Source organism: Arachis hypogaea, chromosome 3 (assembly GCF_003086295.3).
Source record: "Arachis hypogaea cultivar Tifrunner chromosome 3, arahy.Tifrunner.gnm2.J5K5, whole genome shotgun sequence".
NCBI lineage: Eukaryota > Viridiplantae > Streptophyta > Magnoliopsida > Fabales > Fabaceae > Arachis > Arachis hypogaea.
The window spans coordinates 4,431,543-4,443,843 of record NC_092038.1 but is presented as its reverse complement, the minus strand read 5'-3'; the positions used below and the strand labels follow the sequence as shown (position 1 = coordinate 4,443,843).

The following is a 12,301-nucleotide window of genomic DNA, read 5'->3' as shown; positions in this document are numbered from 1 at the left end:
CCAGATGAAAATGACTACTTAATAGTAGAAACAGATGCTTCAGACATAACTTGGTCAGGATGTCTAAAAGCTAAGAAAACTATAAAAAGTTTGGAACAAGAAAAAGAATAACTAGATTCTAAATATTCCTCAAAGGAATTACTTTGCAGGTATATTTCAGGAACTTTTACTCCAACAGAACAGAGATATACCACTCATGAAAAGGAAACTCTAGCAGCCATTAAATCTCTTAAGAAATGGAAAATTGATTTACTGCCCAGAGAATTTACATTAAGGACAGATTCAAGTTACCTAACAGGTTTCATACGATATAATTTAAAAGTTGATTATAATCATGGACGATTGGTAAGATGACAATTATTTTTGTTACAATATCCAATAAAAATTGAATATATTAAGGGTGACAAAAATGTTATTGCAGATACATTAACAAGAGAATGGAGTTCGCTTACAACGCATTAGATCAAGAAATTCAGAAATACGAACAAGAACTCGAAAAATGCAAGCATTGTCAGCAAATAAGGACACAGATCCAATCCCTCAAGAAGGCCATCGAAGCAATGAAATCAACACAACAACCAAAAACATCAGAGTTCAGCCAGCTAAGCGTGGTGGACAAATCAGGTGAAGAAAAAATTCCAGAAAATAAAACAATTGCTGAAATTATCAAAAAATCCACCCAAGATAAAAAATATTATGTAATTTATAATGGCCCCATGAAAGGAGTATATGATGCCTGGGAAAAAGCAGCGCCATTTACACATCAATCAAGGATAATTCATAAAGGAGGGTTTTTAACACTGGAAGAAGCAAAGGAATCTTTCAGGGAATATGAAGCTCTTCATCCAGAGCAAACCCTAAAAAGAGCAGATAAAGCTCCAATTCAAACCCAGAGAACAGGAATAATAAGAAACATTCCTACAAGGGCTGAAATCAAAGAAAAGAAAAGGGTCTGTAGATCAAATCTCAGAGAAACCCTTAACATAGTCCTAAATTGGACTGAAGAAAAAAAGGGCAATTTTGGGATATTATCCTATTGCCAAAGAACAGTTAACAAAGCTGGTTATATTTCCAGAAGCTTCTCCATCTGACACCTATCAGTTTTTCCAGTATGGATTAATTGATACAATTCTAATTTTTAATGATTTGAAAATTATTAGTGAGTTTCCTGCAGGATTCGTTGATGCAGTAAAAAGATTTAAAAATATGATTGACAACGTAAATCCAAGGGATATATCCCTAAAATTTACAAACAGTCAACCTATTTTTAATGAAGAAGAAGAATGCTTGGTTCCAGCACACCAAGTAATATTCATGTCCGTCTTCCCAGAAAATTTTCAACCAATTGATCAAGTTCAAGATTTAACAATCTACAGTCATGAAGGAAGATTAGCCAGCACACTAGCAAGGGTCTTCGAAAGAACTCAAAAGATAACAAGGAAATCTCACACAAGAATCAATTATAAAAGCAGAAATACTTTGCTGGTGTCCAGTAAAAGGAATGAAATTGAAGAAAGAGAGATGAGACTCTTAGTGGAATTTGAATCAGCATTCTACAACTTATCTGGACTCTTAGAAAAGCTCCCTGAAGGGATAAAGAGGAATCTCTGCTATTTGATAAAAGACAGAGAAGACCACAAGTGCCAGCTATGTGTCTCAGAGTTATCTGAAGAAAGCAATAATGAAACGGAATCAGCCCACATGATAAAGGAAGAAGACAACGCATCTGAAGGTCACATGATGAAAGAGGAGGACTGCACATCTGAAGCATCTCTCAATATTATTGCGTAGTGACGTAAGCGCTTAGGTCATAAAGCACCAACAATGTAGCTGGTGCAAGATAATAAACAATGACGTAAGCAATGACGTCATAAGAAGGGTAAGGATGGGAATTGTCCATCAGACCCAACCATTATAAATAGGTTGCTTAGGCAATTGAAGAAGGCATCAAACCATAGAAAGCAGGAGGCTAAGAGTACTCATATGCTAGGAGAGCAAAGAGGAAGCTGCCGAGGCGATTCTATAGTTTGAAGAAGAATTCCCTTAGGAAAAACCAATTCTAAACTCCCCTCTGGAGTTAGTATCTACAATCTCCCCTCTGGAGATAAAAACATCTTATGTAAAATATTCTAAATAAAGGAAGTTTTTCTCCAGAAAGGTACGCCTTTATCCTAATCTCTTAGTTATGAATTATTTAGAAAGTTTAGAATTAACAGAAGAATCTGATTATTATAGATTAACTGCTTTATTAGATAATGAAAAACAGGCTGTTCTAAAAACAGAATTAAGTCTCAAATCAAATAAAAATTTTAATAAACAAAATCTTTTAAAAGAAGTTTTTAATAGAAAAAATATAATATACTATGGAAAAATTCAACTTGAAGCCCCTATAAAGATAAAATCCGCCAATGGAGAACTTGAAATAGCTTTCATAAATGATGAAGAATTGAGTAAACAGATTGAGAAAATTAAGGATCAACAAAAAAGATCTAAAATTGGATGGATTCATATTAGTACTATACAAGTCTTAATCAAATCTACATACATGAAAGGAATTAATTCACCAATAAGCTTAGCAATCTGTGACAAAAGAATTACTGATGACCCAATAGACCAAATAATTGGAATTGTTCATGGAAACTTGGCAAACGTAAATGTTAAATTCAATGCCCATCTTGGATATGCTATACCTTTATCAACTGAAAACCTTGGAAGATCTATAAGTTTGGCTTATAAATTTCATAGAAAGAATCTAATGGAACAAGACGATGAACCTTTTTCAATTACATATGCAATAAATTATGCTTTAACAAACAGCCATCATAGTATAATATTTAAAAACAAAGAAAGAATTTATGTTGATGAATTATTTCAGAAAATTGTAAAAACAGAAATACCAAAATATAAAGCTATTGAAAACCCAGTTCTATTATTAAAAGAACCATCAGAAAAATTAGTTTCATCGAATTTTCAAATAAGAGAATCTAAAATTAATAGCCCTTTAAGCTTATCCAAGTTAAAAATTAAAGAAGAAAATTCTGAAATAAAAGAATTAACAAAAAAGGTCGAAAAATTAAATGAAACCTTAAACATTAAATTATGACAATAAATAGAGAAAAAATATATGTAACTTATCAAGACAAGAAACAAGAGCTCTTTGAAAGAGAAAATCGGTTGAATTATTTACAGTTTTCTGAAATAAATCAAAGAGCATTCAAAGCCCTAAAAATAATCTATGACAAGTTGAAAAGAGAAGTTGAAGAGCTAGAGAAATTAATAGAATCTCTAGAAAATAGTGATGAATCAATGATAGAGTTTGCAGAAATTCTAAGATAAATAATGAAGCATACAAAGATTGAAAGACCAGAAAACAAAATAAAAAGAAAAAAGGCGAAAAAATTAAAAAGTAAAATAAAGGAATATAAAAGGGAATTAAATAATCTTCAGTTCGAAATTAATGACCTTATAATAAAAAGGATAGAAATAAAAACAAATATAAACAAGTTGGAGCTAAACTTAAAAAATTTATAAATGCCTGAAAAACCATATTATGACTTAAAAGAATTAAAGCTGTTGAAAGAAAAAATGGAGAATGAAGTTGAAAAATTAAAAAGATATTTAGAAACAACAGAAAGTGTAGAAATAAAAGAACTTTTTGAGGATTTGAAAAATTATATTAAAGAAAAAGACAAACAGATAAAAGATTTTATATACAATAATCTATGCAAAAAAGAATATTATAAACTAAAACAAGATTGAAAAATTATAAAAATCAGAATTAGTAATAGTAGAAATGGTCAATACTTTCGATTATAAAATTGCAAATTATAAAGCACCACCAACCGAATCTATACAAATTACAAACTTATTCGAAGCAAAATATGAAGAGTTAATAGAAATTTCGAAAAAGAAGTTACAGAAAAATCGACGACTTTTAAAAATTGGTATCAGAGCCAAGTTAACGATTAAGGGTAACATTTTTTCTTTAAACAACACTTTTAATGATACGCTTTTCAGCCACAAAACAACAAAAATCTGTACATATCCATCTTTACACGGACCCAAAAAGAAATTGTGAGAAATATTAGTTGGAACGTGTCAATGGTAGGGAAATATTCAACTAACCTATAGTGAGTCCACACCCTGCATCATTTTATTCTTTGGCACCAATTTATTTTTGTCTCCTTTGGCTGCTAAATATTTTCTTAAGAAGAAAAAATAATAACCCTCATGCCACGTTGTGCTCTCTTCGAAAATAATAAATAATAAATGATTACTTCATAATAAATAAAATATTAATATATATTATATTCATTAAATAATTAATTAAATATAATAAATTATTTAATTATTCTCAAATATTACATTCACGTACAAACATCTTTACGTGAGTAGTTATTTAAATAATAATAATAATAATAATAAATTAAAAAAAAACTCATAAAGACTAATAATTTTTAATAATTTTAGTTATTATTTGATTAATATAAATATTAAATTATTTTTAATATATAAATTTTATTAATTTATATGTATAAATTTTAAAAATATAAATATAAACGATATTAATTTATGTATATAAAATTTTAATAAATAAAAATATAAATTATATATTTTTTATATATAAAACGTTTATAAATATAAATATAAAATATTATTAATTAAATATTAATAAAAATAATATAATATTTACTGATAAATTAAAGTTGTGTTCTAAATTTTCAAGAAGAAGCTAGGTAAGGCATGGGAGCCAACCAATGGCAATTATTTTCTAATTAAGTCTTCTTTATCTTAATAGTTTGTAACAGCTCATAAGTGTAGTCAAATCCAAGCTGCTGCTGCTTCTTCTTCTTCACATTATTTTCCATCTATACTCTTAAATCTTAATTCATACCTATCATACACTTTATTTTCTTGTTCTGCAAGTAATTACACAATTAATGGGAAAAGGAAATGGTTGCATACCGAGCAAGTCCAAGAAGGTACCGGTGCCGGTTTCCGAACCGGAAAAGATCCAAGAACCGGTTAGCGACGTGGACGAGAGAGCGATCGCGACTACTAGTACGAGCCGAGAAGTGGCGCCACCGGCGAGAGAAGCAAAGGAGAATCTGAAAGTGTTCATTGTTTTTTACTCAATGTACGGTCACGTGGAATCACTGGCGAGATCGATGAAGAAAGGAGTTGAAACCATTGAAGGAGTTGAAGGAGTGTTGTACAGAGTGACGGAGACGCTTCCAAAGGAGGTTCTGGAAGCGATGCAGGCGCCGGAGAAGGATGACGCGGTGCCGCTGATAACGGCGGAGAAGCTGGTGGAGGCGGATGGGTTGCTGTTTGGGTTTCCGACTCGGTTTGGGAGCATGGCGGCGCAGATGAAAAGCTTCTTTGATTCCACGGGGCAGTTGTGGAAGGAGCAGAAGCTTGCCGGTGTTCCTGCCGGATTCTTTGTCAGCACCGGCACTCAGGGTGGCGGCCAAGAAACCACCGCGTAAGATCACCGTAACTTCTCAATATTCAAATCTTGTTACTTTCACCGAAAATGGAAAATGAACTAATTTGGTATGACCTTTTTTTTTTCTTTTCTTTTTTTAGTTTAAATTTCAGACGATTAAAAAGTGATCTAAACCGTGTTTAAGACTTTAAGTAGCTAAATCAACTCCTGAATGACCACTTTAAAAAATATTTTATACAAATATCGAATTCATCCTACAAGTAAAAGGGTTAAAAAATACTGTAAAAAATTTAATTATTAAATTAGCCATATATTATATATATTATTAATTATTTATATATTTTAATATATATTTTTATTTTATATGAACAATTAATGAATGACTTATTTTTTATGTATATATTCTTAACATAATCAAAAGGGGTTTTATTTAACTTTAGTTATTTTATAAATCAAATAAATGCAAGTTTTTGATAATACAAAATTACTATTTACAAGGTGAACATGATTTGATAACATGACCGTATTATTACCGAAAATGAATCCTCTCAATTTTTTTAATAATTGAAGAAATAAAATATAATTTTTTATCATTAATTTTATAAATGGAATAAAAAATAAATATAAAAGAGAGAATAATAAAAGACTAAAAATTATACTTTACACTCTTTTTTTTAACAATTAAAAGGATCTATTTTCTATTATTAAATATTTGTGAGAAATTTTTATACTAAAAATTAAACTGTGTATGTAGATTATAAATACTATCAGAGCTAGAGTTTTATGGACCAGTAAATATTGTGATTTAAAATTCAATGTAGAGTAGGTTTTTGCATTAACTTGATGTGCTGAGAGAGCAGCTAATAGGATAGTACATATCATTATCACATCTTTATGATTAATTATATTCAGAACTAACAAATATAAAAGGTTGGATAGGTTTATAACTATTTTTTTAATTTTTAACTTATAAAAAGATATAGTATTAATGTTTAGTATAATTTTAAATTAAATTATAATTTTTTAAAAAGTTATTTAAGTGTTTATGAAAAATTTTAAAAAAAAGACTTTTTTTATAATAATCTTTTTATTATATTTCTTTTAAAATAAATATTTTAAAATTAAAAAATTAAATATAAAATAACTTATTTATAAATTATTTTTAATATAAATATTTATTATTTAAACTATTTTTTTAAAAGAAGTTATCGAAACTGGACCTTAAACTTCTTTGAATGTTTGCAACATGAATCATAATAATGTGCTTATTATCTATTAGAGAAAAGAATATAGTTCATTGAGAGTCTGGAAATCACAGCAAGTTTTAATATAACCATATCCGTTATTGGTGGTGGATCGGAACTTTACAATTGTAGCCAGCTTAGTAGTGAATATGATTTCAATACATGAATTGTTTATTCTTGGTGCGGGTATTATTAGTCTTTTTAGGGGAAAAATATGTTTTGGTAGGGTCACTGTAGGTCCCTATATGATTCTTTAGTTGATGTAGAATCTTCACAAACTCAGGAAGTAATATCAACATAGGATGGTAATACATACTTATCATTGTTGCTTAATCTAATATTGTTTCCTTATATATTGATTCCATCTAATAATCAGAAAAAAATATATCGGAAGCCAAACATTTTTTGCCCCAAAAATTTTAATATAGAAGAATTGGATGTATATACCCAAAAATGTATTGTGATATGATTAATAAAATATTCAATTATTATGTATCTCAATTTTTTTTTGAGTCATTATCATGATTGTGATATGATTAATAAGGGTCCATCCACTAACTTTAATTTGGCTAATGTAACATTTTATTATGTTGTAGTTGGACAGCAATAACACAGTTAGTCCACCATGGAATGCTCTATGTTCCAATTGGTTATACCTTTGGTGCTGGAATGTTTGGAATGGATTCCATCAAAGGAGGAACACCATATGGTGCTGGAACTTTTGCTGGTGATGGTTCAAGGCAAACAAGTGAAACAGAGTTAGCCATTGCTGAGTATCAAGGCAAGCACATGGCCACAATTGTCAAGAAATTAGCCGACAAGGATTAGATTCTATGTTTCTCATTTCAATAATGATTATAATTTATAAACCAGCATTATTATTCTCAAAATATCTTCCATTCAATGTTTTTGTGTCTATATTCAAATGTTGAGTTTGTTATTAGTCTAAGATGGTTAGGAACCTTAGCTTGTTCTTCACTGTCTTCATTCCAAGAAAAAAATGTTGTACTTTGTGATTGTGTTATTTATTACATTTATATGACACTAATTCTCCTTATAATCGTAACTTCTTTGGATTCTTGAGTTTGATGCTTGTTAAATTGTATTCATATCATATGATAATTTGGGATTTGGATCTTCTAATGTTAAAATTTCACTTTAAAGAGTAAAGTGTGAATAGTTTCTCTTTCATATTTATTCTTGGTCTCACCTATGAAATCAATGGTGAAAGATCACACTTTACTCCATAAAGTGAAATTCAAACTTTAGAAGATTCAAATCCAATAATTTGATTATTTTTACTGTTAATCAGATCATCTTAACTTTAAAGAATTTAATATAACCTCTTCATTATCTATGATTATTTATTTGCTGAGAAACGATCACTGAGTTGACCACTTTTAGAATTTTTTTTAATTAATGAAAGTTTTTAATTGCTAAATAAGCTGCAGAAAGACGAACACTGATTAAATTTGACATCAATGAATCAATTTGTTAGTCCCCCAATGCATTTTTATTATTTTCTTGGTTCATGGTCAACACTCAACACATTAGTTCAAAATTTATAACTAATTATGAGAGCATTCGTAGATGCTTTACTAATAAATATCCTAAAATCTAACGCAACATATAAGTCAAAGATTATAAGCAACACAATTGCTTGAGCCTCAAGTAGGGTTGACAACATAGACAAGAGTTTGATATAAGTTATTAATAGCAATATTATTGTTTTCTTTTTTTTTTAAATAACAATTAGTAATAATTTAGTTATAAATTTTCAAATTATAATAACCTGTTAAAATTTTGATAAAATTATAAATCTATTTAAAATACTCAGAAGAATCCGAGTGCAATATATCAAGAGACAACATATTTAACCACTCAACCAAAGTCTCGGTTACTAAAAAAAAATCATATAGAGTAGATCTAAATTGTATTGGGCTAGTCACCAAAAACGTATTAGGCTACTTCGGCTAGTGAATAAGCAGCCCACGGCCCAAGTATACAATAACTGGAAAAGCACACAATTCTTCAATAATTAAGGGGCCAAAATGAAAATACACAAAATTACAAAATAGCCCCTGCGGTGTGAGAAGACTTTGGTGAAAGAAAAACCATCACACTCTACTTGACTCGCAGTCGCAGTAGAGAGAGAGAGAGAGAGAGAGAGAGAGAGAATCAATCAGCTACAATGTCGAAGAAGCTCATCGTTCTTTTTCTGGGGCTTGTTCCTCTGTTATGCACCTGCTTCTCACCCGATACACCCTCGGATCGTCGCGTTCTGGTTTTGCTGGACGACTTCGCCATCAAATCCTCACACTCCATCTTCTTCAACAATCTCAAATCTCGCGGCTTCGATCTCGATTTCAAGCTCGCCGATGACCCCACTATCTCTCTCCAGCGTTACGGCCAGTACCTCTACGATGCCCTTATCCTCTTTTCCCCCACCATCGAACGTAAGATTTTCCGTCCATTTTCATTGATGTATTAATTGCTCTCAGATCTTTTAGTTTCGGTTACTGTTTTCGCGAAATGGGTATAGGGAAAGTTCTGTTTTTTTCTTTGACTTGTCTGCGATGTAAAGTGTCGATTTTTTTTTTCGGAGAAGTGAGGGTGGTTTGTTTGTTTTGGATTGTGTAGGTTTTGGAGGATCAATTGATGCAGCTGCGATTTTGGATTTCGTTGATTCGGGCCATGATTTGATTGTTGCAGCTAACGGCAATGCTTCTGATTTGATCAGGGAAATTGCCACTGAGTGTGGGGTTGACTTTGATGAGGTGCTTTAAGTGTTGAAATTTGATTAGTTGAATTCAATTTGTGTGTGATATTTGGTTTCTCTTTTGTTGGTCATTACCAGTTATTATGTGATCAATGCTTTCATTTGCAATTCGCAAGTTATTTTGGGCACTGGAGTCTTACTGTTTGTACCCCTTTCTTTTTTTGGTTAATAATTGTTTTTTAGGATTCTAGTGCATTGGTTATAGACCATTCAGGATATGCTGTCTCTGCTACCGAAGGGGACCATACACTGATTGCTAGCGATGATTTTATAAAGTCTGATGTGATTTTGGGAAGTGAGAAAATCAAGGCAAGTGCATTTTAAGCTTAAATGTTAGCTGCATTATGCCCAACATTGATAAAGGCATTAACAATTTAACATATTGTTGTATGTTATTAATTTCTGATCTTTTTGTTCCATGCAACAGGCTCCAGTACTTTTCCAGGGGATTGGCCATTCATTAAACCCTTCCAATAGCCTGGTATTTTCTTTTCTTTCCCCCTTATAATCTTGTAGTGTGATTGTCATCATTAGTCTTGAACCAGGTATAATACGAAGTTGGTTCCTTCATGCAAATGTGTTTCGTTTTCTTTTTGTTTCTTTTTAAATATGTCTTTAATTTCAGGTGTTGAAAGTTCTCTCGGCATCTCCTTCAGCTTATTCTGCCAACCCAAAGTCAAAGTTAACTAGTCCTCCTTCACTTACTGGAACCTCAATGTCATTAGTTTCAGTTGTACAGGTATCCCAACAATTCTTCCTCATTTTTCCCCTCATGTTGTTGCATATATGCATGTGTTTTGTATTGTTTGCTGTCCTCATTTTGATGCCTCTGGCCTCATGATGTCCTATTGCCTTCGAAACACTTCTTTATTTATCCTTTACATTCCCCTTTTTGAGTATCATTATTTGCCATAGTAGTACACAAATATGTTACTTTAATTTGAGTTTCTTTTTGTTTTATTGTGAAGCATGTTTTCATGATGTTATGTCTTCTGTAATGATATCTGGACATTAGCTGTATTTCCTCGCTCATTCTCTTCACGTCTGATAAAAAAAACTCACTTATTCATTCCTTATTCTTTTGGACAGGCAAGAAATAATGCTCGGATATTGATATCTGGCTCATTGAGCATGTTCAGTAACCGGTACGAAATGCTCACTTGTGAATCAGTTTTTTGTAATATGGTGTAAAGTGCATTTTTAACATGTCATACTTGGATTTTTTTTTTCTGCAGTTTTTTCAGGTCTGATGTGCAGAAGGCTGGGAGTCCAACCAAGTAAGTAAAGAAATAAACCTTTTCTTCTTTCCTGTTGTTCACTGCTAGAATAACAAGTTTTGTATGTTAACACTACCATAATAAAGTTTGTAAGAGCTAGTTTATGTGATGTTTTTCACTTTCCAACTTACGGTGGCTGTATGTCCCCCCACCCCGGTCCCCCTTCTCTTCCTCAATACTATCTTCAGCCAAGCATGCTATAAATAAAGTTGGTGTTTATGTTTAGTACTGTTTGAATAACAGACATGACAAGTCAGGTAATGAGCAATTCGTGACTGAGCTTAGCAAATGGGTTTTCCACGAAAGGGGTCACCTCAAGGTAATAAACAAAATGCTTCCATCAATGTTGTTTCCATTCTTTCATTCAGTTGATAATTGACAACACCGTTAGCATCATTTTTCTGATATAATGTCACTTCATGTTTTTATATTAAGGCGGTGAATGTGAAACACCACAAAGTTGGGGAAGTTGATGAACCAGCCATCTATAGGATCAATGATGATTTGGTAATATAGCTACTGTTTTAATGCTTTTTTTTTCCATATAAAAATAAAAAGTAGAAAATTTCTTTGGCTGTGGCTCACTTCTGAAATTTTCTTAAAGGAATACTCTGTTGAAATTTATGAGTGGTCTGGCAAAACTTGGGAACCTTACGTAGCCAATGATGTTCAAGTTCAATTTTACATGATGAGCCCTTATGTCTTGAAGACTTTATCAACTGACAACAAGGTGCTTTGGAATTTGTTTTGGTGATGCTTATTTATTCTTCTCATATAAAACCTTGAGTGTAATTGTCTAAATTATGCTTTCTCTTTCAGGGTTATTATTTCACAGCATTTAAGGTTCCAGATGTTTATGGGGTTTTTCAATTCAAAGTAGAGTATGAAAGACTTGGATATACAAGCTTGTCTTTATCCAAACAGGTAACTGCTGATCCTCTAATTCCATAACACCAATTTATCCCTTGGATTTACAATTATTTCTAAGCAAGGTTGCATTGAAACTTGTCGGCAAACATCCATAAATAACCCATCAATTTTACACACAAGCACCCTCGCCCATATGGGTTTAGAATTTCCTCTTTCCATGACTATGTCAACCTCTATTTCGAAAACTGCATAGATTATTACTGTCATCAAGGTATTGTTACAACACATCATTCTCAAATGCCTTTGAACTTTGTACGTAGATCCCTGTCCGTCCCTTCAGACACAACGAATATGAGAGATTCATACCAGCAGCATATCCCTATTACGGAGCAGCATTTTCAATGGTAAGTACCTTCCTCTCATTCTCATACATTGCTATAAATTTGCCAATTTTGACTAGTTGGCACCTAATGTAATGGTAACTATTTGATTGTGACGCAGATGGCAGGTTTTTTCATCTTCACTGCTGTTCATCTATACCACAAGTAGTTGTAAACCCTTTGATCCAAGATAATGTAGTATGTAGCACCATAACGATTGGATTTGAATGCTGAGATTGAAAATTTTGACTAGGATATAAAATGCAAATTTCTAATTTATTATAGAAGATGCCTTATACCTC

At 31.5% G+C, this 12,301-nt stretch overlaps 2 protein-coding genes across 2 annotated transcripts; both read left to right on the top strand.

Moving 5' to 3' along the window:
• Positions 1–4,726: 4,726 nt before the first annotated feature.
• Positions 4,727–7,773, top strand: LOC112788946 (probable NAD(P)H dehydrogenase (quinone) FQR1-like 2). Its single transcript, XM_025830634.3, has 2 exons — positions 4,727–5,485; positions 7,290–7,773. Exons 1-2 carry the CDS (start codon positions 4,941–4,943, stop codon positions 7,519–7,521), a joined length of 777 nt encoding a protein of 258 aa, XP_025686419.1. The 5' UTR covers positions 4,727–4,940; the 3' UTR covers positions 7,522–7,773.
• Positions 7,774–8,792: 1,019 nt separating this feature from the next.
• LOC112788945 (dolichyl-diphosphooligosaccharide--protein glycosyltransferase 48 kDa subunit) lies at positions 8,793–12,301 on the top strand. Its single transcript, XM_025830633.3, has 13 exons — positions 8,793–9,149; positions 9,334–9,470; positions 9,656–9,781; positions 9,900–9,953; positions 10,098–10,211; positions 10,562–10,617; positions 10,708–10,749; positions 10,993–11,068; positions 11,185–11,256; positions 11,354–11,479; positions 11,569–11,673; positions 11,940–12,023; positions 12,121–12,301. The coding sequence occupies exons 1-13, from the start codon at positions 8,885–8,887 to the stop codon at positions 12,166–12,168; spliced, it is 1,305 nt and encodes a 434-aa protein (XP_025686418.1). The 5' UTR covers positions 8,793–8,884; the 3' UTR covers positions 12,169–12,301.